Below are 27,464 nucleotides of genomic sequence, written 5' to 3'. Positions count from 1 at the left end.
CTTTTCCAGTCCTGTGGCCACCGCTGAGTTTTCCAAATTTGCTGGCATATTGAGTGCAGCACTTTCACAGCATCATCTTTCAGGATTTGAAATAGCTCCACTGGAATTCCATCACCTCCACTAGCTTTGTTCGTAGTGATGCTTTCTAAGGCCCACTTGACTTCACATTCCAGGATGTCTGGCTCTAGGTTAGTGATCACATCATCGTGATTATCTTGATCCTGAAGATCTTTTTTGTACAGTTCTTCTGTGTATTCTTGCCATCTCTTCTTAATACCTTCTGCTTTTGTTAGGTCCGTACCATTTCTGTCCTTTATTGAGCCCATCTTTGTATGAAATGTTCCCTTGGTATCTCTAATTTTCTTGACGAGATCTCTAGTCTTTCTCATCTGTTGTTTTCCTCTATTTCTTTGCATTGATCATTGAGGAAGGCTTTCTTATCTCTTCTTGCTATTCTCTGGAACTCTGCATTCAAATGGGTATATTTTTCCTTTCTCCTTTGCTTTTTGCTTCTCTTCTATTCACAGCTATTTGTAAGGCCTCCCCAGACAGCCATTTTGCTTTTTTGCATTTCTTTCCCATGGGGATGATCTTGATCCCTGTCTCCTGTACAATGTCATGAACCTCATTCCATAGTTCCCCAGGCACTCTATCTATCAGATCTAGGCCCTTAAATCTATTTCTCACTTCCACTGTATAATCATAAGGGATTTGATTTAGGTCATACCTGAATGGTCTAGTGGTTTTCCATACTTTCTTCAATTTAAGTCTTAATTTGGCAATAAGGAGTTCATGATCTGAGCCACAGTCAGCTCCTGGTCTTGTTTTTGCTGACTGTATAGAGCTTCTCCGTCTTTGGCTGCAAAGAACATAATCAATATGATTTCGGTGTGGACCATCTGGTGATGTCCATGTGTAGAGTCTTCTCTTGTGTTGTTGGAAGAGGGTGTTTGCTATGACCAGTGCATTTTCTTGGCAAAACTCTATTAGTCTTTGCCCTGCTTCATTCCGTATTCCAAGGCCAAATTTGCCTGTTACTCCAGGTGTTTCTTGACTTCCTACTTTTGCATTCCAGTCCCCTATAATGAAAAGGACATCTTTTTTGGGATCTGCCTTTTAGGAAGCTTGCTCTGACTGCAGTGTGAGAAAAGAACACGTGGGAACTCTCTTAAATAACATAAAGAGACTACCTTAGAAGAAAAAGAAAAAAAACAAAACCCAAACTAAATGTTAAAAAAAATCTCAGCTGTTTTAGAAATAAAAGATTTGTTTGGCAAGTTAAAGGGGAAAAATTTTTAAGTCTAATGGCCACAATCATCTGCTAATATAGCATAATAAAAGATAAGGCTGTGCAGCTCAGGTAAGCCTTCTTTCCTAAGAAACAAGAGAAAATACTAGAGGTTCCAATCTAAATCTCTCCACCTCTTTCCACGCTGCCTTCTCCAGGCAACTTAATACCTGCTCAGTCTTTCTCTTTTCATTTTGCTCAACAAAATGACTCAATTTGCTCAACAAAATAAGAATTCTATTATAGAAAAGTTTGGAGAAACTGCATTAAGTGTGCCAGATAGCTTTAAAAAATTAAATGCTAACAGATGAGAACCAGTTCTGACCTCAAGGTCAAGCAAAATTAATCTTCGCTATTTTGCCAATGGTCATTAAATAACAAGAATTTCTGTAGGTAGTTTCTAAATTAGAGAGTCTGAGATCTTACTAGTGGGGTGCAAACATGAGCATCATGGCACAATAATTAGACTTAGATACTTTTCTGAATTTGTCTTTTAAAAATGAATTATGCCATTAAGCACTAAAGGCAAAGATTAAAATTTCACAAACTTCCAGTTAATTCTAAATGTGATGACAACTACTGGTATGCAATCAAATATTAAAAGAATCTCAGCTGTTTTAGAAATAAAACATTTGGTTCCAGCTTGAAGCAAAACTTTTTAGGGTCTATGATTAAACTGATTTGCAAATACAGCATGAAAATAGGTAAGAGGTCTTTTATATGGCAAATAACTAAAATCAATCTTTAAAATCAAGATTTTGAAGGATGTTTGGCTGTAACTCACAAAAGACTTGAGAGAAAGTTAATAACTGTACATTCCTAAAAATTAAAATACACACATTTTATAGAGTGATTTAAAACACAGAAATTTATCATTACTCTAAGACATTTCTTACAAGGTTTACATGCATATTTAAAAAATAATAATACTGCTACTAATTTGAGGGACTTAGTCAAATACATTCTCTGAAAGGAATGGACTAATATTTTTTATTCTCTAGTAAGAGTATCCCTACTTTCCATACTCACTAACAATAACTAAATAAATTTAATATAGCAAAGTGTGCTTTGGGTATTTGGGATTCACCAACTTGCTTAATTACTTCAAAAATTTCCATATTTTTATATATAGTTATTACTTATTTGTTCACTGACCAATGGGAAGAATGATGCAATGGTAACTACATCAATGGTATCCTGGGAGCCAAGAAATAATTCACCTCCTTGTTAAACAAATATCCGAATACTACTTGTACACCAAAGGGCACTAAATAAACACTTAAGTCTGCGAAGAAACATGATACTGTATCTCATCAAATTTGAGATGCCATCAATTTTAAGACTAACTCTTAACTAATAAAGAAAAAATGTTTTCAATTACATTATGACATAATGCCTTGGATGAATCACATCAGCTTCTCATTGCTTGATATTTTTTAAATCTACTCAGAAAAATTTGGCAATTTTTCCTGCCTCCAGTACACTGCTTGATATTATAAACAGCATTTTTTTTTTTCTTTTACGAATCTTGGTATGAAACACGGCTTCATCTACATTGCGGTGTCTTCCCTTCTTGGCTCCCATAAAGCCTTTAGTTATTGTTTTTAAAAAGTAAGTGGAATTGTGATTATTTTACCAACGGCACATGTTTACTTCACTAATGTTAAATTCACATCTCTCCACTCTGTTTTGGTCCTTTACCATTTCTGTTTCAATGCCAAATCATAATGAAATCTTTTTAAATATATTTTAAATGGCAATTAAATCCAATGTATGTAGAGCTGACACTGTACATAACTCAATTGAAATGATGATACTAAATACAGCTACAACTAAAACTTGTACAAGCACAAGCAGTTTGAACCTGGCCAAATGGCCACCTGACAGCCACTGACAGATGCCATCAAGTGGCAGATACAACCCAAATTCAAAGATATTAAAATGCGGGAAAAAAAATATGAGTCTCAGAATCAGTAATAGCAGTAAATACTCACAGAGCAAATACTCACAGCAAACACTCACGAGGAAAGAGCACCATTCTATGTACTTTTCATATGTTATGCACGAAAATCTGTCGGGTACGTAGATTATGTGCCTCCAGATGAGGAAGCTGAGGCTTGGGGTTGGGGCGCTAAGAAGCTTGCCCCAATATCACAAAGTTAACATGTGCCGAGGCTAGCTTTTGAATCCACAATCTGGGCTATGCTTTTAACCACTATGTCATGTGGTCACTTAAGTTATTAATCAATAACTAGCTCTGTGACTTAACCTGAGTCATTAGAGACTCCTTTCCTTATCTGGAAAAGGAAGGAACTGGAATGGATGATTATGGAGTCCCTTCCCAGAAAATACTATAATTCTATAATCTTTTATAATAAAATGTTATCCTCATGGTAGCCTCTCCTTAACCCTATAAAATTCAAAGACTTTCACCACCATTACTGACTAGTGAAAATAACCTAACTTTTACTATTATTCTAAAATTCACACACTTAGGAAAGGTATTAAGAAACAGACATACATGTACCACTATTTCTCTTTTTCAGGATGATGGCAAAGGCTGACTATAGATACAAATGATCCAATTTCTGGGTTTTACTCTGCCTGTGTACCATACTTATGATAGAAATTCACCACTTAAAATTTTAGTCCAAAATTAACAAATGATTTCAATGTGTCCATTTTAACAGATATACAGGGTGCACAGTCCTTTAAAAATTCTGTTCATTTATGAGGGAAAAAACAACAGATTAATAACAGATGCAAATATTACAACATTTTCTCTCTTGACCCAATTTAAAGGATGGAATTAAATGTGCATTACACACTTGACAACTCTTTTGCCCCAAGGTGGGGGGTGGCCGAGGGGACTGTCCTAACCTGTGGATCTTCTACAGGTCGAGCTGCCCTCCCTCCTAGGTAACCTTGCTTCTGACCCACAGCCTCTGATCATCAGGCAACCTAGTGATGCTTAAAATATTTCCTAATAGTTCACTTTGAAGTTGTCTACAGAAGGAGAGTTAATAAAGGAAAGAGACGAAAATGTGCAATGTCTTTAAAGCTTTCATTATTTATTCATAAACATCAAACACTGTATTAGTTTTGGGCCTTGCTTTTTTCCTTTATAGTACACATGCAGACATAAAATAATCTGCCCCAATGGAAGTCAGAGAAAACATTAAAAAGATTTCTGATGAAAAAAGTGAAAAAAGGAATATAAGCGAACTGTTGGCAAAAGTAGGTTTAAAAAACAAAACAGGTAGGATGATGGCTCAAAGATGAAAGGGTCTGGCCAGAGCATAAAATTTCACTATTACATACCTTCCCATGCTGCCCAGCTCTTTCATAGCAAATGACAACATCTTCCCACATTTCTAGCTTCTCAAATATCTGAAGGGCTGAATTGGTACATCCCAACTCAAAGAGTAAACCTGCAAGTTGGCGCTAGAAAAATCAAATAAAAATAATGAACAATCCTTCGCACATTCACACACAGATTTCTGTTCCATTTGTAGGTATATCTAATCTGCCATTTTAAGCATCTGCTTATTGCAAAAAATGCCTAATATCTATAATTCAACCTCTGCTGAAAAAACATATATGTTTCCTACATGTTGAAAAACATACAGGAACTGTTCAAAATACACAATATATCAATTTTCCCCATGAATTCAGAACTTAAAAGGCAAAATCTGCACTTCTTTATTATCTAGAAAGTCTGTACATGACAATCTCTGTTGTAAAGCTGAGATCAAATAAGTCAATTTTTAAAACTCTGTTAAAGTGCCCCTTATCAGAAAGGCAAATATAAATGTTGCTGAGGATGTGAAGAACACAGAACTCTTGTGCACTACTGGCAGGACTGTCAATTTGTCAATTTGCAGCCAATATAGAAAACAATATGAAGCTTCCTCAAGAAACTGAAAACAGAGCTACCATATGATCTAGCAATTCCACTTCTGGATATATAACTGAGGAAAATGAAAACACTAATTTATTTTAATAAGTACACTCTAAAAAATTTAGCTACCTAGTTTCCCAGTACTTGGCAGATAAAATGGGACAAATTGTGATAAAGTGAGTGAAGGTTAAGTATATTCAAGAATAAAAACAGTGTATTTTATAAGTGGTCCATCCTACAGGAATAGAAAAACAATATTAAAAAGGTTTAAAAAACTGGGAAAACTCATGAGTGAGGTATGGCTGTAAAATTCAATACATATTTAAGAGCTAAGAAGCTAACAGACATGGAACATGCAGAACTAACAAACTCAGAAAGTAAAATGAAACTATAAAATTTCATTTTATAATGAAAATTACATTTTTATATATATTATTAAAATGTTATATATTATATAAAATATATATTATAAAATAAATATATATCTATTATATATATTATAAAAATATATTATAAACATAAAAATAAATAAAAGTAATGGCTCAATTCTTCTGTATCCCATGAAATATAGGAGAATTTGGCTATTTTAGAATATGTGATTGGACATTTTCAAAAACTGAACATCACATGTGGGAGCTGGAATACATCTTAATGCTCATATAGTAAGGAGTTCAATCTTTCTAATAGTGACAAAGTTATGGCATCTAAGCTGATATGGCTAACTAGGAGTAAAGATGAATATGTTTTATAATAAACTGTGCTGTTATTTCCTGATCTTTAAAAATAATACATAAAGATATGCTTACTCCCAAGAAATAAAACTGTTTTAATTTCTTAATGAAAGAGGATGTTTATCTAATTGCTCAAAGATCCCAAAATCCACAGCTTCCTAAGCAGATAAAATAAACACTGAGCCTATTTGAACAGTATTTAATTTTCCTAATGTTTCTGTTCAGAAAGTAACAACTACACCCTCAACAGACATGTTTTGTCATAATAATAGTTCAGAGTTTGATTTGTTTATACACCACAAACCACATAGTACAAAGACAAAGCACTTGACATACTTCACAAAAACATGCCAAACGTTCCAACTGCTAACACCTTTCTGATGAAGAATCTATCCTACTGAGATGATATGAAAACATTTTTTGTGCCTGTTTTATCGAGATGTCTTCAATAGATGAAGTGAATCCCAATGTATAATAGACCCCCTCGCTTACCCTGAGCTTACGAATATACTAATAATCTACTCTAAGAAATCTTATGAAGATTCTGAGTCACTGAATTGTGGGTTGGCATTTATAATTCTAAGTCACTACCTATGTGCATAATTCACAAGAGATGACAGGAAGCTGGTTAAAATGAGAATGGTTACTAAATCATCAATAAATTTCTGGCTGGCATTATTTGACTCCACTTAGCTTCTCTGTGCCACAGCTTTCACACTTGTAATTCGGGATTATTTCACAAAATTGTTGCAAAAAAATAAGATACTGTGTGTGAAAGGCAGAAAAAAATGCGTGCTTCACAATAAATGTGCAGTAAAAGCTGGCTGTTATTCTCTGGAATAATTACAACCCAATGAAGATAAAGGAAAGGAGGCAAACTAGACTAAAAGTTGGGAAACCAGAGATGCTCATGAACTGCTGTGTGATCAGCACTGGAAAAATGTAGTTACTGGTAACTGCCCTGGGCCGCCATTTTTTTTCGAGGATTAAGAAACCAGAATTATAAATTAAGAGACCAGACCAGGTGTCTAAGTTGTCTTTGGTGAATAAAATTGTACAAAATAGAGGAATGACACCTGTAACACAGGGGAACCCACAGGGCAAGAGCTAAACTAGATGTTCTCATGTTGTTAGAAAGAGCAAAGTAGTTAAAGGCATTTCACATTATCAACTATCAAATAAATGCTTTATTTTACCTTTTGTAAACAATTTGCTTAAAAGGTTCATTCTTTAGCAGAAAATCCTTACAGGGCTTTTAAACATAAATAGTTATTTTGAAAATGAAGACTTCTGTGGCTCTATTATTTAATTTCAAGAATTCTATTTAACCTAGTTTACATTCTTTTCAATGTTTTACAAGTCCAGTATCACTTCATTCAAATAGCAGTTTGAAGTAATTCCCAGCAATTCCCAGCTAGATACTTTTTCTTTTCCTTGAAATATATGAAAACTCCAACATAAATTTAGTCATTTTTTTCTAATGCATTTATCTTTCAAAAGAGAAGTGTTTTCCATATCCAATGACAACAACGAAAATACCTGAATGGCCCAATGAGGTGGCACTTGACAGCAATAGAAAATCTTCAGACGTTCCAATACAGACGCAGTCTTATCTTCAAATTGGTCTGCAAGAGCCTTAAGAGCACGTATCATAATCAGAATCTATATGAGTAATAGCTTTATAATATGAACAAGATTTTTGTTGCAAAAACAAATAGACATATAAACAATAAAGAATACAAGTTACTTTGATACTGTGTTGGGATGTGTGAATATTTTCTTGAATTTCCATAAATGTTAAAAAAAATCTTAAAATTAACCAACATTTATGTAATTTGAACATTAAAAAATAACAAGAAAAATTTTTAAAAATGAGGTTTCCTATAATAGTTCTTTCAAAGAACTAGCCTTATTAATCCATCTTTTTATTTTTTCTATTTTCTAAGAAGAATTGTTTTTAGCATATCTATTTCACAACCATAATGTGACAACGGCCCTTTCTAATGTAAATCAGAGATAAATTACATGAAGAATTTCATTTAGGACTATTTTCTCAGGAATAAAATGAAATCAAAGGGGGTCTATTTGATCACAGAGGGCTAAGTCTCTTACTCTTCAGCAACAGAACCAACCATAAGGGAGGACACTCATTCATTCAAGACCAGTGAACAACTTCAACCTGCATGCACTGAGGAAACCCTCTGCTGGGCTCAAATGTACTTTGTACTAGATAACTGAACCTACAGAACCTACAGAGGGCAGACCAACAAGACAAGGATGGCTGACTCTAAGAAAGGGGACAAAGGCCAAGTGCAAAGCTAAAGGCTGCCACTAAGTGGTGGTCACAAGACGAGCATCACAAGACCTCACATATTCAGCATCAAAATGAAGACAGACACTCTGGAGTCCTAGAAAACACACGGACAGCAGTCTCATTACCATGATCATCTTTACCTGACTCTTCATTTGTCATCTAGTACATATACGTGTTTTTTCTGTTTTACACTGAGCACTTTCAACTGTGCATTATTATGACCTTTTCTGCATAATGCAGCACTCAAATTTTCTCTTTTTGGCAACTGACTAGGTTTCACAGGCCTGTCTTACAAAGATTATATGGCAACAATACAGCAATTTTAATACACATATTATGATTATGTAGGAACATTCAAACAACTAGGGTCATGGCATCTGGTCCCTTCACTTCATGGCAAATAGATGGGAAAACAATGGAAAACAGTGAGATACTTTATTTTCTAGGGCTCCAAAATCACTTTGGACCGAAACTGCAGCCATGAAATTAAAAGATGCTTGTTCCTTGGAAGAAAAGCTATAACAAACCTAGATAGTGTATTAAAAAGCAGAGACATCACTTTGCCAATAAAGGTCCGTCTAGTCAAAGCTTTTGTTTTTCCAGTAGTCATGTACGGATGTGAGAGTTGGACCATAAGAAGGCTGAGCACCAAAGAATTGATGCTTTTGAACTGTGTTGTTGGAGAAGACTCTTGAGAGTCTCTTGGACTGCAAGGAGATCAAACCAATAAATCCTAAAGGAAATCAGTCCTGAATATTCATTGGAGGGGCTGATGCTAAAGTTGAAACTACAATACTTTGGCCACCTGATGTGAAGAGTTGACTCACTGGTAAAGACCCTGATGCTGGGAAAGATTGAGGGCATGAAGAAAGGGACGACAGGGAATAATAAGATGGTTGGATGGCATCATCGACTCAATGGACCTAAGTGTGAGCAAACTCTGGGAGATAGTGAAGGACAGAGGAGCCTGGTGTACAGCAGTCTACAGGGCCACAGAAGAGCTGGACATGACTGAGCAACTGAACAGGGAGAGCATCCATGTATTTGAGAATGGTGAAGCACTGTGTTGGCAACTTACTTTCCAAAACTTCAGGATACAAAAGACAGTTGGTCCTCTACCTAGAACTTTTCTGTAAGCTTGAAATTTTTTTAAGTTTTAATGAAATTAGCTTTTAAAATTGAAAAAAAAAAAGTAAGAGATAGTAAATCCAAACTTCCTCGTAAAAGGACAAGAATCTAACAAATCCCACTATCAGTAAAAGGAGACCAGTTTCTGAGCAGGGGAACTGCTCAGTTGGGGAAAATAGGAAGTTCTTTATATTATATGAGGTGGAAGATATATCTGTTAGCCTAAGAAGATCCTGCCAAATGAGAAAACACTCACTGCATCACTTCTTCGACAATCCAAGATGCTATTCAATCAAATCAGTCAGAACAAATTGAGTCATAACCAGACTCCTAAAACCATTTTGGTCAAAATATTTTTAAAGTTTTCTGGCCTTACTTCAGAGAAACTTAATAACAAAAAGGTTGCATACTTCTGCCCAAAGCTATTTAGTTGGAGGAAAGGGAGAAGAAAAACTTCTGGCTGAGTACATATGGTTACAATACATGAATAAAAGGCTTACTGAATTACTTCATTAAGGGGGCAAATCTTTCTTTTTATCAAATTCTTTTTCTTCCTTTGGAAAGAAAAAATAAATAATGCTTATTTAATAAGCACAGAGGACAAGATGGTTGGATGGCATCACTGATCCAATGGACAAGAGTTTTGAGCAAGCTCCGGGAGATGGGGAAGGACAAAGAAGCCTGGTGTACTGCAGGCCATGGGGTCACAAAGAGTCAGACACAACCAAGTGACTGAACAACAACAACAATTAAATAATTAAATGCCAAAAGCAATATCCCAACACTTACTTTTATGAAGTCTTAGTTCATAAAACTAAGTTTAAAAATAGTTTAGTTTAAAAAAGTTTAAAGTTTAGTTTAAAAAAATCTAAAACATTAGATTTTCAAATGAAACTCATGCGTTTGTGGCAATCTAGCTAAAACATATTGAGCAGTGCTCAGTAAATATTTCCCAATTTATTAATAAACAGATTTACTGGCAACCCACTCCAGTATTCTTGCCTGGGAAATCCCATGAACTGAGAAGACTGGCAGACTACAAACCACGGGGTCACGAAAGAGTCAGACACAACTGTAGTGACTTAGCACGCACGTTACGTATTTCAGATACTCTCAGACACTTTTAATTGACCTCACAGTGTTCCTGATACTCTCAGATACTCTCCAAAATAGCAGAGACCACTGTAGACAGTAGAGGACCAACATTTATTTGAATTTGATATCACAAATAAGCTCCTGAACAAGTACAGCTACATTTTGTAAGAATTCAAATAGACGATGTGTATGATAAAGATTAAAAACAGAAGTCTAACCTATTTTCAATTCTGCATAGAATATACTTCTACCTACCTTAAATATGACCACCACCAACAAAGCCAAGAACATTAAGTTGTCCAGTTCCTCTACTGAATTCAAAGTACTCTCTTATTTACTAACTCACTACAAATACAGGGACTTAGTCACAGTTCATCTCTAGGTTTTTCAGAGCAGGATTATTTATAGTGACTCATTCTGAAATAATTCAATTATAGTCAAGTGGACTGGAGTCCTTTACAGGAAAAAGTGTAGATAAGTGAGGTGGCCTGAATTCTGTTCTAGGTCTACCCACAACAAGTCAAATCATTTAAGCACAAAAGCACTCATGTACCACATGAGTGTCCAAACGATCTTTTGCACTTCAGACACTCTAGGCATATGCCTTTTTCAAGAGTATTTTGGGCCTTCCTTGGTGGCTCGGTGGTGAAGAATTCACCTGCCAATTCAGGAGACACAGGTTCCATCCTTCACCCAGGATGATCCCACATGCCACGGAGCAACAAAGCCCAAGTGTCACAACTACTGAGCCTGTGCTCCAGAGCACGGGAACCACAGCTACTGAGCCCACACGCTGCAATTACTGAAGCCCGTGTGCTCTAGAGCCTGTGCTCCACAAGAGAAGCCACTGCAGTAACAGGCCCATGCACCACGACTAGACAGCAGCCCCAGTTTGATGCAACCAGAAAAAAGCTTGCACAGCAACAAAGACCCAGCACAGTCAACAATTTAAAACATTTTAAGAAAGAGTATTTTGTAGGATTTCCAGCATTTGAAAAGGTTGTCAGTCTCAGGTACCATTAGCCCAACACAAGTATCAGGTTTATTCCCCAGGGACAAACCATACCCAAGTAGTCCGAAAGACAAAGGCAAGACGCCAAGTCCTAGGAGACTGGGACTGCTGAATGGGAAGCCTGAGTTTCTACTGTTAATGTGTGTGAATCAGATCAGATCAGATCAGTCACTCAGTCGTGTCCGACTCTTTGCGACCCCATGAATCGCAACACACCAGGCCTCCCTGTCCATCACCAGCTCCCGGACTTCACTCAGACTCACGTCCATCGAGTCAGTGATGCCATCCAGCCATCTCATCCTCTGTCGTCCCCTTCTCCTCCTGCCCCCAATCCCTCCCAGCATCACAGTCTTTTCCAATGAGTCAACTCTTCGCATGAGGTGGCCAAAGTACTGGAGTTTCAGCTTTAGCATCATTCCTTCCAAAGAAATCCCAGGGCTGATCTCCTTCAGAATGGACTGGTTGGATCTCCTTGCAGTCCAAGGGACTCTCAAGAGTCTTCTCCAACACCACAGTTCAAAAGCATCAATTCTTCGGCGCTCAGCCTTCTTCACAGTCCAACTCTCACATCCATACATGACCACAGGAAAAACCATAGCCTTGACTAGACGAACCTTTGTTGGCAAAGTAATGTCTCTGCTTTTGAATATGCTATCTAGGTTGGTCATAACTTTCCTTCCAAGGAGTAAGCATCTTTTAATTTCATGGCTGCAGTCACCATCTGCAGTGATTTTGGAGCCCAGAAAAATAAAGTCTGACACTGTTTCCACTGTTTCCCCATCTATTTCCCATGAAGTGATGGGACCGGATGCCATGATCTTCGTTTTCTGAATGTTGAGCTTGAAGCCAACTTTTTCACTCTCCACTTTCACTTTCATCAAGAAGCTTTTGAGTTCCTCTTCACTTTCTGCCATAAGGGTGGTGTCATCTGCATATCTGAGGTTATTGATATTTCTCCCGGAAATCTTGATTCCAGCTTGTGTTTCTTCCAATCCAGCGTTTCTCATGATGTACTCTACATATAAGTTAAATAAACAGGGTGACAATATACAGCCTTGACGTACTCCTTTTCCTATTTGGAACCAGTCTTTTGTTCCATGTCCAGTTCTAACTGTTGCTTCCTGACCTGCATATAAATTTCTCAAGAGGCAGATCAGGTGGTCTGGTATTCACATCTCTTTCAGAATTTTCCACAGTTTATTGTGATCCAGTCAAAGGCTTTGGCATAGTCAATAAAGCAGAAATAGATGTTTTTCTCTTGCTTTTTCCATGATCCAGTGGATGCTGGCAATTTGATCTCTGGTTCCTCTGCCTTTTCTAAAACCAGCTTGAACATCTGGAAGTTCACAGTTCACATATTGCTGAAGCCTGGCTTGGAGAATTTTGAGCATTACTTTACTAGCGTGTGAGATGAGTGCAATTGTGCGGTAGTTTGAGCATTCTTTGGCATTGGAATGAAAACTGACCTTTTCCAGTCCTGTGGCCACTGCTGAGTTTTCCAAATTTGCTGGCATATTGAGTGCAGCACTTTCACAGCATCATCTTTCAGGATTTGGAATAGCTCAACTGGAATTCCATCACCTCCACTAGCTTTGTTCGTAGTGATGCTTTCTAAGACCCACTTGACTTTGCATTCCAGGATGTCTGGCTCTAGGTCAGTGACCACACCATCGTGATTATCTGGGTCGTGAAGCTCTTTTTTGTACAGTTCTTCTGTGTATTCTTGCCATCTCTTCTTAATACCTTCTGCTTCTGTTAGGTCCATACCATTTCTGTCTTTTATCGAGCCCATCTTTGCATGAAATGTTCCTTTGGTATCTCTGATTTTCTTGAAAAGAACTCTAGTCTTTCCCATTCTGTTGTTTCCCTCTATTTCTTTGCATTGATCGCTGAAGAAGGCTTTCTTATCTCTTCTTGCTATTCTCTGGAACTCTGCATTCAAATGGGTATATTTTTCCTTTTCTCCTTTGCTTTTCGCTTCTCTTCTTTTCACAGCTATTTGTAAGGCCTCCCCAGACAGCCATTTTGCTTTTTTGCATTTCTTTCCCATGGGGATGGTCTTGATCCCTGTCTCCTGTACAATGTCACGAACCTCATTCCATAGTTCCCCAGGCACTCTATCTATCAGATCTAGGCCCTTAAATCTATTTCTCACTTCCACTGTATAATCATAAGGGATTTGATTTAGGTCATACCTGAATGGTCTAGTGGTTTTCCATACTTTCTTCAATTTAAGTCTTAATTTGGCAATAAGGAGTTCATGATCTGAGCCACAGTCAGCTCCTGGTCTTGTTTTTGCTGACTCTATAGAGCTTCTCCATCTTTGGCTGCAAAGAATATAATCAATATGATTTCAGTGTTGACCATCTGGTGATGTCCATGTATAGAGTCTTCTCTTGTGTTGTTGGAAGAGGGTGTTTGCTATGACCAGTGCATTTTCTTGGCAAAACTCTATTAGTCTTTGCCCTGCTTCATTCCATATTCCAAGGCCAAATTTGCCTGTTACTCCAGGTGTTTCTTGACTTCCTACTTTTGCATTCCAGTCCCCTATAATGAAAAGGACATCTTTTTTGCGTGTTAGTTCTAAAACGTCTTGTAGGTCTTCATAGAACCATTCAACTTCAGCTTCTTCAGCATTACTGGTTGGGGCACAGACTTGGATTACTGTGATATTGAATGGTTTGCCTTGGAAAGGAACAGAGATCACTCTGTTGTTTTTGAGATTGCATCCAAGTACTGCATTTCGGACTCTTTTGTTGACCATGATGGCTACTCCATTTCTTCTGAGGGATTCCTGCCCACAGTAGTAGATATAATGGTCATCTGAGTTAAATTCACCCATTCCAGGCTGCGCTTTGCTGGAGCAGCCGAGAAGAGATACCCCACGCCCAAGGTAAGAGAAACCCAAGTAAGACGGTAGGTGTTGCAAGAGGGCATCAGAGGGCAGACACACTGAAACCATACTCACAGAAAACTAGTCAATCTAATCACACTAGGACCACAGCCTTGTCTAACTCAAATGAAACTAAGCCATGCCCGTGGGGCAACCCAAGATGGGCAGGTCATGGTGGAGAGATCTGACAGAATGTGGTCCACTGGAGAAGGGAATGGCAAACCACTTCAGTATTCTTGCCTTGAGAATCCCATGAACAGTATGAAAAGGCAAAATGATAGGATACTGAAAGAGGAACTCCCGAGGTCAGTAGGTGCCCAATATGCTACTGGAGATCAGTGGAGAAATAACTCCAGAAAGAATGAAGGGATGGAGCCAAAGCAAAAACAATACCCAGCTGTGGATGTGACTGGTGATAGAAGCAAGGTCCGATGCTGTAAAGAGCAATATGGCATAGGAACCTGGAATGTCAGGTCCATGAATCAAAGCAAATTGGAAGTGGTCAAACAAGAGATGGCAAGAGTGAATGTTGACATTCTAGGAAGCAGCGAACTGAAATGGACTGGAATGGGTGAATTTAACTCAGATGTGTGTGTATGAATGTGGACAAAAACAGGGAGCTCAGAGACAAATGGGTACCTCGCAAGCTTTCACAAATTCCCAGAAACTGAGGTAAATGACCTCTAAAGCACTGTCCTACTCTCTCACTTGCCATTTTCTCTCTCCAGTTTCTAAATTTCATGTATTTCACACCTGAAAGTCATGGACACTTGGTCATAAGTTAAAATTGGCATGAGAAGTTTGTTTTTAAGAAAAGATAGTAACATCAAAACTGGAGAGCGAAAGAGAGACACAAATACACCCTAAACCAATCATTAAGAGTTGAAAGCAAGCAGAATGTACACAAGGAGGTGACAGAGAGATGTGGATAAACAAGAAATATGATGAGAAAAGAGTAAGGAAGAGTCTAGCTCAGACTAGACTGAGAGGTTGGTGGAGGGGATGCAATAAGAGAATCAGGTGACAGAAAATCCAGGTTCAACTGCTGGGACACACCAAACACAACTTCATTCATGATGCATAAACTGTTATATGAAACTGTTTTCAAGTTTCAAGACTCCCTTTTAATGTCTTTTTCTCCCCAAACTCCACTTCAAAGCATTTATACTTTCAGTGTTGAAACAACATGCCTATGCATACAGTTTCTCTGACCCCAGACAACAGCAACTCTTGAGTCTTCCAGAAACCAGTACCAGAGATCAGAGGACACCGCTAAGGAATGGGGAATAAAAGAACAAATCCCTACAAAACAATGATGGGCCCTCTCTGTTTTCAGCAGAGAAAGAACTTCCCTCCAAAAAAACTAGAGAAAATCAAGACTACATTTTAAAATTAGCACATGGAGAATGATTTAGGACAATTTTGAAGGACAATTCAGAACAAGGTCTGGTATGATTTAGACTTTATTTATGTGCTCATATCTAAAAGTATGGCACACATATCTTTGAAAAAACACAGCTAGTCCCTAAGGACCTACACTTTCACTGAAGGCTATTCTTTCCTGCTTGCGTGATATCTAAGTGCTTATCAGCTTTCTGAAGAGCCAAGTCAAAATTAGCTGATAATCTAAAAGGTATGATTGATCACATGCCAAATCACCTTGCTTTTTTGTGCAATCTGTGTATGCATGCAGATGTCTAGGAGGGTGAGATTTATTATAAAAATCTGTACTTAATCAAATATATCCAACAGTTGGGGTGAACAGTTCTCTCTGACAGGAGTCTGCAGTCATTCAATTGTGATTCACAAACAGTTGTGGTCAAGTTAACTGCTACCTCAAACTTCCAAGCCTAAGAAAACTTCCAACAGGAACAAGGAGAAGGAGAATCAAAATGTATTAACACATCTACAAAGTATCAACATCATCATTACACCTATTGTTAACCCAGTTTTACCTCATGCATAGGGAACCCCAGCTCAGAGAGATTAAAAAAATGGCTTGCCCAAAGTTTAATTTTTTCTTTTTGGCTGCTGTTTTGTTTTAGTTTTTTGGCTCTGCAGCACAGCATACAGGATCTTAATTTCCCTGACCAGAGACTGAACCTGTGCTCCCTGCATTGGAAGCGTTGAATTTTAGCCTATGGACCACCAGGGAAGCCCCTGTGCTCAAAGTTTAAAGCTATGAATCAGAGCCTGTCTGATTTCAAACACTATACTGACAGCTTCATCAAAACCATAACCTCCTAACTTAAGTGGAAATGGTCAGATCTATGAAAATAAAACGCTGCTTCTCACTGGAAAATATTGAAAATTCTAACTGTTTTCCCCCACCTAATCCCATAATAAGGGAGTCAGGGTCAGGAGATCTGGAGATCTGACTAAGATTTCTGCTTCCTGTTTCAAAGACTTTCTTGTGTTGGCTGGTAGGAACTGGGTCTACTAATGGGGGCTAAGAGAACCTAGATGTCTTTTTTATGATTCCAGACTAAACAGATGAACATAAAGAGGAAGTCTTCAAGGAAACGCAGACAAGGCTCTTGGAGCATTCCCCTTAGTTACACCTCAGCAGTTAATCTTTTTGGTGTCAGGACCTCTTTGAACTCTTATAAATTACTGAGGGACTATAAAGAGCTTTTGTATATGTGGGCTATAATATATCAATATTTATCATATTAGAAATTAAAACTGAGTTAAATTTAAATATTAAATTCATTCTAAAATAAAATAATGACTCCATTACTTTAACTTACATGTTTTATGAAAAATAACTAATTTTTCCCAAAAAACAAAATCACGAAAAGTTTAGCAAAATCTGGGAACTCTTATGGTAGTCCAGTGGTTAGGACTTTCCACTTCCACTGCCGAGGGCCTGGGTTCAATCCCTTGTTAGGGAACTTAGATCCTGCAACCCAACGAGTTTAGTTAAAAAGAAAAAACAACTGGCAATGGCTTACACTTTTGCAATTTCTATTCAATGTCTGGCCTAATAGATGACAGCTGCATTCTCATACCTGCTTCTGTAGTCAATCTATTGCAATACGATGTTTTGGTTGAAATTTATGAAGAAAATTTGACCTTACACAGACTGGTAGTTGGAAAAAGGAGAAGTATTTTAAAAGCTTTTAAAGTTAATTTTGCATATTATTCTTTAATACTACATCAAAATTCAACATGTGGTTAGCTTCTTAGAATTATCGACAATGTGGGATTTGAAATCCTATCAATGAAAGTTTTCCTGTTACATTAAATACTCTGTTACAGTAAATCCACTGGCCTAAATTAAAAAAAATCATAAAACAAACCCACTCACTGATGTGTCTTGAACTTTGACTGGGTCTTTTACCCATGCTTGATTTTTCACATCATGCATTGGTTATTTTGGAAAAATGTGCAGGTTTGCAAATGTCCACATATTTCATATAATATTAAAAATTACATGCACTAGTATTATCAGCTGCTGCTGCTACTGCTAAGTCACTTCAGTCGTGTCCGACTCTTTGCGACCCCATAGACAGCAGCCCACCAGGCTCCCCCGTCCCTGGGATTCTCCAGGCAAGAACACTGGAGTGGGTTGCCATTTCCCTCTCCACTGCATGACAGTGAAAAGTGAAAGTGAAGTTGCTCAGTTGTGTCCGACTCTTAGCAACCCCATGGACGGCAGCCCACCAGGCTCCTCCGTCCATGGGATTTTCCAGGCAAGAGTACTGGAGTGGGGTGCCATTGCCTTCTCCGCTGAAACCTCCTAACTTCCTATTATCAGCAAGCTCATATAAAAACTCTCATCCCAGTAACTGAAGCAATGGGAAGCTGTCAGGTTTAGAACTAAAGATACAAGACTTCCAAAAGTTTCATTTTTTTTTCTTCCAGCTCAAAATTTTATCACTGGTAACAAATAGAAGTGATAAGCTCACTTCATTCATTTTTGAGAAAATTTTGGCCATAATACCCAAGTCTGAATACCCATAGTCTGTCAGTGGTTCTTCAAAGTAAAAACAATGTTCCATGGGAAAAGCTCCATATTGTCACCCTGCTTATTTAATTCATACGCAGAGTACATCGTGCGAAATGCCAAGCTGGATGAAACACAAGCTGGAATCAATATTGCCTGGAGAAATATCAATAACCTCAGATATGCAGATGACACCATCCTTATGGCAGAAAGCTAAGAGGAACTAAAGAGCCTCTTGATGAAGTGAAAGAGGAGAGTGAGAAAGCTGGCTTAAAACTCAACATTCAAAAAAAGAAGATCACGGCACCCGGTCCCATCACTTCATGGCAAATAAATAGGGAAACAATGGAAATAGTGACAGATTTCCAGTTTCTTGGACTCCAAAATCACTTTGGACAGTGACTGCAGCCATAAAATTAAAAGAAGTTTGCTCCTTGGAAGAAAAGCTATGACAAACCTAGACAGCATATTCAAAAGCGGAGACATTACTTTGCCGACGAAGGTCCATATAGTCAAAGCTGTGGTTTTTCAAGGAGTTATGTACAGATGTGAGAGTTCGACCACAGGCTAAGCACTGAAGAATTGATGCTTTCAGATTGTGGTGCTGGAGAAGACTCTTGAGAGTCCCTTGGATAGCAAGGATATCAAACCAGTCAATCCTAAAGGAAATCAACCCTGACTCTTCACTGAAAGGACTGATGCTGAAGCTCCAATACTCCGGCCACCTAATGCAAAGAGCTGACTCATTGGAAATACCCTCATGCTGGGAAAGATTGAAGGCAGGAGGAGAAGGGGACAACAGAGGATGAGATGGCTGGATGGCATCACTGACTCAATGGACATGAGTTTGGGCAAACTCTAGGAGATACTGAAGGACAGGGAAGGCCTGGTGTCCTGCAGTTCATGGGGTTGCAGAGTCGGACAGGACTTAGTGACTGAACAACAACAACGGGAAAAGCAGTTCGCTCAGGTTTTTTTGGAATAACCACTGCACTTCACATAGCACAAGTGTTTTGCAAGTACCTCCCAGTTCACCACATAAAATATTTAAAAGCAAACTGTCAAGGATAAAGATTTAATAAAATAATATTGATTGCTTTATCAAAGACAATCATAAACAAAACTGTCTTTTTTTTTTTTTTTTAAGCTACAAATGCATGGTTATGAAGCACAGGCTGACTGACAGCACAGTGTGGAGTCCCGACCATGATTCTGGTGAAAGGGCCAACAGTTTGACCCTCCATTGCTTCTGTTGGTTCAGTATCAACACAGTGACAAGGTAAAACAGCATTTCAGTATTGTTGCGAAGGGACTTCCCAGGTAGTCTGATGGTAAAGAATCAGTTCGCCAAGCAGGAGACATAGGTTCGATCCCTGTGTCAGCAAAATCCCCTGGAGAAGGAAATGACAACCTACTCCAGTATTCTTGCCTGGAGAATTCCCATGGACAGAGGAGCTTGGCGGGCTACAGGCCATGAGGTCACAAAAGAGTCAGACAGGACTTAGCAACCACACAACAACAATGTTGCTGTGAAGATAGTTGCGACCTGTGGATTCTCTGAAAGGTCTTAGGGAGCCTCAGGGCTCCACAATCACCCTCTGAGGACTGGGAGATGCCCCATCTCGCGTGCCTTTCCCAGCCCTGCCCACTTCCAACTTTCTCCTAAAACTTCTCCGGGAGACCTTCTTGGAAGTTCTCCTTCACTATCTTGTCTTAAAAGTTCAGTGAGAAAAGTCAGTCTACTTATAGTCTGAAAGTAGGGTAAGAGTGCAAAGAATATTTATTATTAAAACCTAAGTGAATGTTTTCGGAGAAGGCAATGGCACCCCACTCCAGTACTCTTGCCTGGAAAAATCCCATGGATGGAGGAGCCTGGTAGGCTGCAGTCCATGGGGTTGCTAGAGTCGGACACGACTGAGCGACTTCACTTTCACTTTTCACTTTCCTGCACTGGAGAAGGAAATGGCAACCCACTCCAGCGTTCTTGCCTGGAGAATCCCAGGGACGGGGAAGCCTGGTGGGCTGCCGTCTATGGGGTCACACAGAGTCGACACGACTGAAGCGACTTAGCAGCAGCAGCAGCAGCAAGTGAATGTTTTAAATTCCTAGTATCATCCTTTCTAAGAAAGTTAAAGCAGTCAAATCTAATAATAGTTATACCTACTTTCCTGAGCAGTCTCTGTCATATGCAGAGTGCCCATTCCTCAGTGAGCTCAATCTGGCTCCAGTCTGTGACTCTTGGTAACACACACCTCTAAGGTTCCTTCCGGGACTCAGTCCCCTGTTAAATCACAAGGCTGGCCTTCAGGTCTTGACAAATGCCCCTTTAGTGTCTGTTCTGTATGGACCTGGGTATGAGACAGGAAAACATCTGGAGCTACTAAAGATTAACAGCTGGTCTCAGCCAGGAGCAGGCTCTTCCAAAGGTGACCATAATCATCACCCTCACAGGACCCTCAATTTCTGTGGGCTGGGCTAAAGAGCTATATTTTAATAAGCACCTTGCAAGTGGTTCATATGTTCATGCAAGTTTGGGGAAAGTTGCACAAGGCTCTTAAGATGTACACAGGGTGCTGTCCCGGGAGAAACCAATGTGTCAGTTCAACCAACACAATCTGATTCTGTCAAAGAATCTCGAGTGCCCCAGCTGGAAGCTGACTGAAGTGAGCATTTAGTGCCTTTAGACGTGTGGTGGACATTATTCACCCTACTAGTAAGTTCCTCTGCTATGCTTGAGTTTTCACTGTTCTGTAACTTTCTAGATTAAAAATTTTTTTTTTTACTATCAATAATATTTTATTGCTTCTCCCTTCTTTTACCTCACTTATCTATGAACCAACTGTCACCTATTTTTAATTAATCTAGTATTATGAAACTCACACCCTGGTTCGGCCCACCAGCCTCCCTCTGGGCAGCATCCTCTCCTGGCCTTAGCCTTGGCCTGTTTCACTCAGCCACATGTACACTCTGTTCCTACACAGGACCACATCTCGATATTATGGGCACTCCACGTTCCCCTCCTCTCACCTAAATTGTACGCCCTGAGAAGCTGAGTTCTGCCACCAAGCCTTGCTCACAAAAGCCTCTGTTCACTTCTTCCTGTCTAAGCTGGTTCAACCCCCTTCCTCCAGATGATGCCAAGTCTTTCACAGATGGGTGCAACAGGGTCAGTCAAAGCATGGACTTTGAAACCCAAGGCAGACCTGGTTTGAATTCCAGTCCAGCTATTAGATCTTGGGCAAGTCATTTAAATTTTCTGTGCTTTACTATCTTCATCAATAAAAATATAAGTAGCACCTACTTCCTAGGATTATCTAGCACCTGGCATCTGAGTGATCAGTAAATGGCAGTAACTATACACAGTTCTGAACAAAGAGTAGTAACTACAATGATTCCAATAAAATTAAAGCACAGCCACAGTCACAGGAACAAGTTCTGGTATGCTTTTCAGTAACTTTCAAATGCTACGTGTGTTTATTAACGCAGGTAAAGTACAGAGCTAGAATGGAAGACAACACTTCTCATCTCAGATACCTGAAAAGCTCCATGGCAGGACTCAGCACACTAAACATGAAGCACTGTCGTTATCCAATGTTTTCAGATCTTCCAGGCAGTAATGACTGCTTTCAGTGAGCTATGAAGGACTGGACAGCTTTATTTTCTTGTACCTAGACTTCCCCCTCTTTAAAGTGAGGATAATAGTAACAGTTAACATTCACTGAGCGTTTTCTAATGTGCCAGGTACTATTTCAAGCATTAAATGAAGTCGTTTAACCCTTTGGTATCTGAATGACGGCTCTCTCCATCCTCCAGGTGAGAAAGTGAAGCACAGGTTAGAGGGCTCAGTCTTGGCCACAGTACGTGATCTCTCTTCCTCTTAGACTGTGAGGGCTACAGACAACAAAATTTGGTGCTTTTCTGACAACAGACATTCTGATACTGAAGCAGGCAGAGAAATGGGAAAAGGGAGAAAGACCTGATGATCTCTTTCAGCCGTGAATCCAACTATCTCTGGGACTGGAATACCTCTAGACTTCCCAGCTATAAAAGCCAACAAATATCCCTTTTCATAGCGAGTTTAAGTTGGGTTTTTGTCCCTTAAGTTTCCTTACCAAGACCTGTTCTTGAATTTTACTAAAGTATAAAGAGTCTTGAAAAGCTCTGAGCTTCAATCTGTCCTCTATAAGCACCATGCATTTAGGAAAAGGATATTCAAAATAAGTATAAAGATTGAACACAATTCCTCAAATTTTGAAGCCACACCCCCTTGGTGGGCAAACCAAACATGACCAAGGTCAGCCTGAATGACTAGATCACATCCCCACCCCACCTCCCTTCCTCAGTCAGTGGCTTCATAATGGCAGCCATATATTTTCCATCCACACAAACAGTCACACATCAAGGTCAATACTGAGCCTGCCAAGCATAACACATGTGGATGTACTTTAATGAAGAAGATATGTGAAAACATAATACAGCACAGCACATTCTGACACTAAAACATGGGAGCAAAGACTGGAATGTAGAACAAATGACCAGCCTATAATACAGAGGATGCACATTCTACTCAAGTTCCCATAGACTAGTGAACATGTTTCCAGTTAATCGAGTAGCTAATTCACGGACTCCAGTCTCTTATCACTTCTAATCACTTCGAGGGTAGTTGTAGTTTATCATTTTTGAAGAAACCCTGTAAGAAAAACTGACATTCCTTTATCTCTTTTCCCTTAAAAAATACAACCAAACAAACCGTGAATTACTACACGCCAAGACCACGACCTTACCCTCAGTGTGATCACAACAACTGCTCTGTTCTTGTTAGCTTCGGCACTAGGCTGAAGATTTGGACTGCAATGATACTAGAAAGGCCAGGCTCTACAACTCTCAGACTGCTAAAGTGCCAGATGAGAATATAACCTTCAATTCACCTAACTCGTAATTACTCCTGCTGCTAAGTCGCTTCAGTTGTGTCCGACTCTGTGCGACCCCATAGACGGCAGCCCACCAGGCCCCGCCATCCCTGGGATTCTTCAGGCAAGAACACTGGAGTGGGTTGCCATTTCCTTCTCCAAGGCATGAAAGTGAAAAGTGAAAGTGAAGTCGTCCAGTCATGTCCGACTCTTCGCGACCCCATGGACTACAGCCTACCAGGCTCCTCCATCCATGGGATTTTCCAGGCAAGAGTACTGGAGTGGGGTGCCACTGCCTTATTCCTGCTGATGATTAAATAATTCAAAATGGGTTTTTTTTTGGGGGGGGGGCTCATACATGGTTTAGCAGCATAGTGGGATGAGGAAAAAGCTGATTGATAACAGAGAAATAAGTAGTTTATATACTCTGTTGGTAAAAAGCAGGGTATAAATAAATACAACCTTCAGCATTCAACAAACATCCACCAAGTGCCTATTCTGAGTATACAAAATAAGTAAGACACAGAATCAGACCCCTCAAGAAGCTCACATTCTAGCTGTGATGATGGAAAGATTTTCAAATGAAATATAATTTAGTAAATGCTAAAATACAGTATCAAGAACAGATGTTCTAAAAATACTCATTCAAAAGCTGTGAAATCTCAATTATCTTCTACCATTAAGAAAGTCAAATTGCAGCATGAATAGTCTCCAGTGACAGAAAACTGCTACAATCTCAAACTCCCAGAAATTGAAGGGTGAAGAAAAAGGTTCCTGCCATGCAATCATCCTCAGAGGCACAACCACCTGGAGAGGGGCAGATTTAAATTTAAATTAACTGGTTTAAGAGATAACTGAGTAATGAAAATTAATCAGCAAAACTATTTTAATAATGAACATAAAGTAACCTAACATTAATCCTCAACAACTGAGCTGAGTTTATCTAACATTAATATGAATATTATTAGACAAGGATGACATCTGGTTTACACAAGATTTTTTTTGGTTTGAACAAAAGTTAGATGTATGTATGTAGGGCTTCCCTGGTTCAGATGGTAAAGAATCTATCTGCAATGCAGGAGACCTGGGTTCAATGCCTGGGTCAGGAAGACTCCCCCGGAGAAGGGAATGGCTACCTGCTTTAGTATTCTTACCTGGAGAATCCCATGGACAGAGAAGCCTGGTGGGGATCCATGGAGTTGCAAACAATTGGACATGACTGAGCAACTAACACTTTCTCTTTCACTTTGAATGTATGAGGTTTCAATTAATTTGCCTCATATTTGGATTATATGTGTAATATATTGCCTTTACCATACGAAAGCAAAGAAGGAAAAGATGTGCTCTCATGATAAAGAAAGGAGAAGCAAATGGCAACCCACTCCAGTATTCTTCCCCGGAGAATCCATGGACAAAAGAGCCTGGCAGGCTACAGTCCATGGAGTCACAAGAGTCGGACACGACTTAGCGACTAAACCACCACCACCTAAAGTGGGCTTCCCTGGTGGCTCAGACTGCAAAGAATCTTCCTGCTAATAATGCAGGAGACCCAGCTTCAATCCTTGGGTCAGAAAGATCCCCTGGAAAAGGGAACAGCAACCCACTTTTAGTTGGAGTTTCAATATCAGACTCTCAAAACTAATAGAATGAATAGACAGAGCTTCCAGGGTAGTAAACGCACCAAGTTCTAGGAGGAGGGGGCAGCCTAAGCTCTACAAAGACAGAAGCTCTCCTGCTCAGGACCCTTCCAGACCTTGCCCCAAAACTGCTTCATTCAGCTGCTCATTTATATCCTTTATAATAAATCAGTAATAGTAATTAAGTGTCTCCCTGAGTTTTGTGAGCCATTCTAGCAAATGATCAAACCTGAGCTGAGAAGGAGGTCATGAAAACGCCTAGTTTATAGCCATTCAGTCAGAAGTATCAGACTTGAAATCAGAATCAGAAAAGGGAGGCAGTCTTACAGGACTAAGCTCTTCATGTATGGGGCTTGTACTAACTCCACGTAGTGTCAGAATTGAATTAAATTGTAGGACACCCAATTGATGTCCACAGAGAAGTGAAGACATACTTGGTGTGGAAACACCCACACACTTGGTGTCAGAAGTGTTGAGCAGAGGAACAGCTTTCCTTTAGAGAGGTTAAACACCAGAGTCACAGAGCTCAGTACACAGCTGGGCTTTGGAGTCAAGCAAATTCTAGGACAACACTCTCAAATAATAAAATGTGTTTGAGTAAAATGAAAGCCATCTCATTATTTATACTCATAACAAACATGCATGGTTATTGATAACAATTAAGAGTTGGAAAACTAACAAGAATTGCAACATTAATTCTTACCTGTGTCTGCCTCATTGCTCGTTCCACTCGGCGTGTGCTTCCTCTCTCAAGTTTTGTCCGGAGGATCAAAGCTGATGTCTGAATGGCCCAGAACTTGGGTTGTGAAAGTAAACACTGATGGGGAGGGGGAAAAAAAAAGACCACAAAAGAAATGGATAAACTGGATAATCCACTCTGAATATAACAAAATTAATATATCAGGATACAGTTGAGTGACGATTTGAAAATCATCTCAGCAAAAAATAAAAGACAACGTGCTTTCAAATATTTTTGGAAAAGAATGTGTTCATTTGAGCAGAATCATTACTTAACTGAGCTGACCTGTTCAGCTGATTAAATTCCTTAAGGAATGAGTCAGAATTATTTCCAGATAATCGAAACAGTAAATGGAATAAATCATACCATTAATTAATACATCTTTTTTATCTCGTAAGTTATACAAATGTAGAAGACCATACTTCTCAAATTTGAAATAAATTTTTAAAAATTATCCAAACTCACAAATGAAAACAAATAATTAGAAATCTAATGCCTTTTCACTTAAAAATACCCTAATCTCCTGATGCAAAGGCACATCAAAGTTTAAGGAAACCATCCAAACATTTTTGAGAATGCTTTCTAGTCCTGGTTAGGGTAGAGAGTCTCTAATTTTAGTTAAATGTTATCCTAGAGGGACATCTTAAGAAAGACTAGCTTATCAGAAAATCATGAATATGCACACACTGAAACCTAGACCCGGCCCCGGAGAAAGCTGTGACCACCATCAGCTCAGAGAGTGCAGTAGAAACCACTGAATCTGTCCACAAATGCACGGGGTGAGGATGAGTGGGTTCTGGGTGCACAAGAACAGGGGGAAAATGTATTCTGATGCAGTAGGGACTGCTCAGTATAATGAACACAATTTAAGCTCTTTGCTGATGACATGGAAACCAACAGTGACCCTGAGTGATCATTCCCCAACAGTAACTTACAGTAAAGGTTGCTTCAAAGAAAGGCAAAAGGCGTAACTGTCTGACAGTTGACCACATCCTTATTTACTTATTTATAAAAATCAGATATAAAAAAATCCTAGTTAACTAGAGTCCAATGGATCATTCAAAACCTAGCTGTCCATTAGAAGAAGCTTTTGGTATTTTAAAAGGTAAATCAGACCTCTGAGAGCAGGATCTGAGCATCAGTGTTTTTTAAAACACTCTCCAAATAATTCTAAGACATAGACAAATTGAAGAATTGCAAAGCTAAGCTAACACAAGTGTGGTTAAGTCACTAAATACTGTCCAACTCTTTTGCGACCCCATGGAGTGTAGCCTGCCAGGCTCCTCTATCCATGGGACTCTCCAGGCAAGAATACTGGAGTAGGCTGCCATTTCTTTCTCCAGGGGATCTTCCTGATGTAGGAAATGAACTCTTGTCTCCTGCATTGGCAGGCAGATTCCTTACGGAGCCACTAGGGAAGCCACACGATTATTTGTTTTTTGGTTAAAGGCACTAATAACTCCAAATTCTCATTAAAAGTTAGCAATAAGTCTTTCAATGAAGTATAAATTCTATCACAGTCTCTCCAACTCTTTACTGTACCATGAATGGCCAGCTCACTTTCATCATATCTATTATTTGCCTGGCGGCTGCGACCAGCACACTAAGCATGGGCGAAAGGAGCTACCCCACATCCGAGGTCAGGGGCAGAAGCTGGGAGGACCCCATGCCCAAAGGGTGGCAGCCAAGAGGAGTTACCCCACGTCCGAGGTGAGGGGCAGCAGCCGAGAGTGCCAGGCTGTGATGGTGCAGGAACGGCGGAGAGGAGCTACCCAAGTCCGAGGTCAGGGGCAGCAGCCAGGAGGAGTTACCCCACATCCGAGGTCAGGGGCAGCAGCTGGGAGGAGTTACCCCACCTCTGAAGTCA

General features: G+C 39.3%; 1 protein-coding gene across 1 annotated transcript in view; it reads right to left on the bottom strand.

The window, feature by feature from the left end:
• Positions 1–27,464, bottom strand: part of TTC27 (tetratricopeptide repeat domain 27) — a 176,935-nt gene that overhangs the window by 80,026 nt on the left and 69,445 nt on the right. The window contains exons 10-12 of the mRNA XM_010829828.1: positions 25,562–25,675; positions 7,460–7,555; positions 4,610–4,732 (exon numbers count right to left, since the gene is read on the bottom strand). Coding sequence (XP_010828130.1) covers positions 4,610–4,732; positions 7,460–7,555; positions 25,562–25,675 — 333 coding nt within the window. The remainder of the gene's footprint in view (positions 1–4,609; positions 4,733–7,459; positions 7,556–25,561; positions 25,676–27,464) is intronic.

Source organism: Bison bison, unplaced genomic scaffold (assembly GCF_000754665.1).
Source record: "Bison bison bison isolate TAMUID 2011002044 unplaced genomic scaffold, Bison_UMD1.0 scf7180017864508, whole genome shotgun sequence".
Lineage (NCBI taxonomy): Eukaryota > Metazoa > Chordata > Mammalia > Artiodactyla > Bovidae > Bison > Bison bison.
Note: the sequence above shows the minus strand (reverse complement) of the source record. Positions and strands in the feature narration are given on the sequence as shown.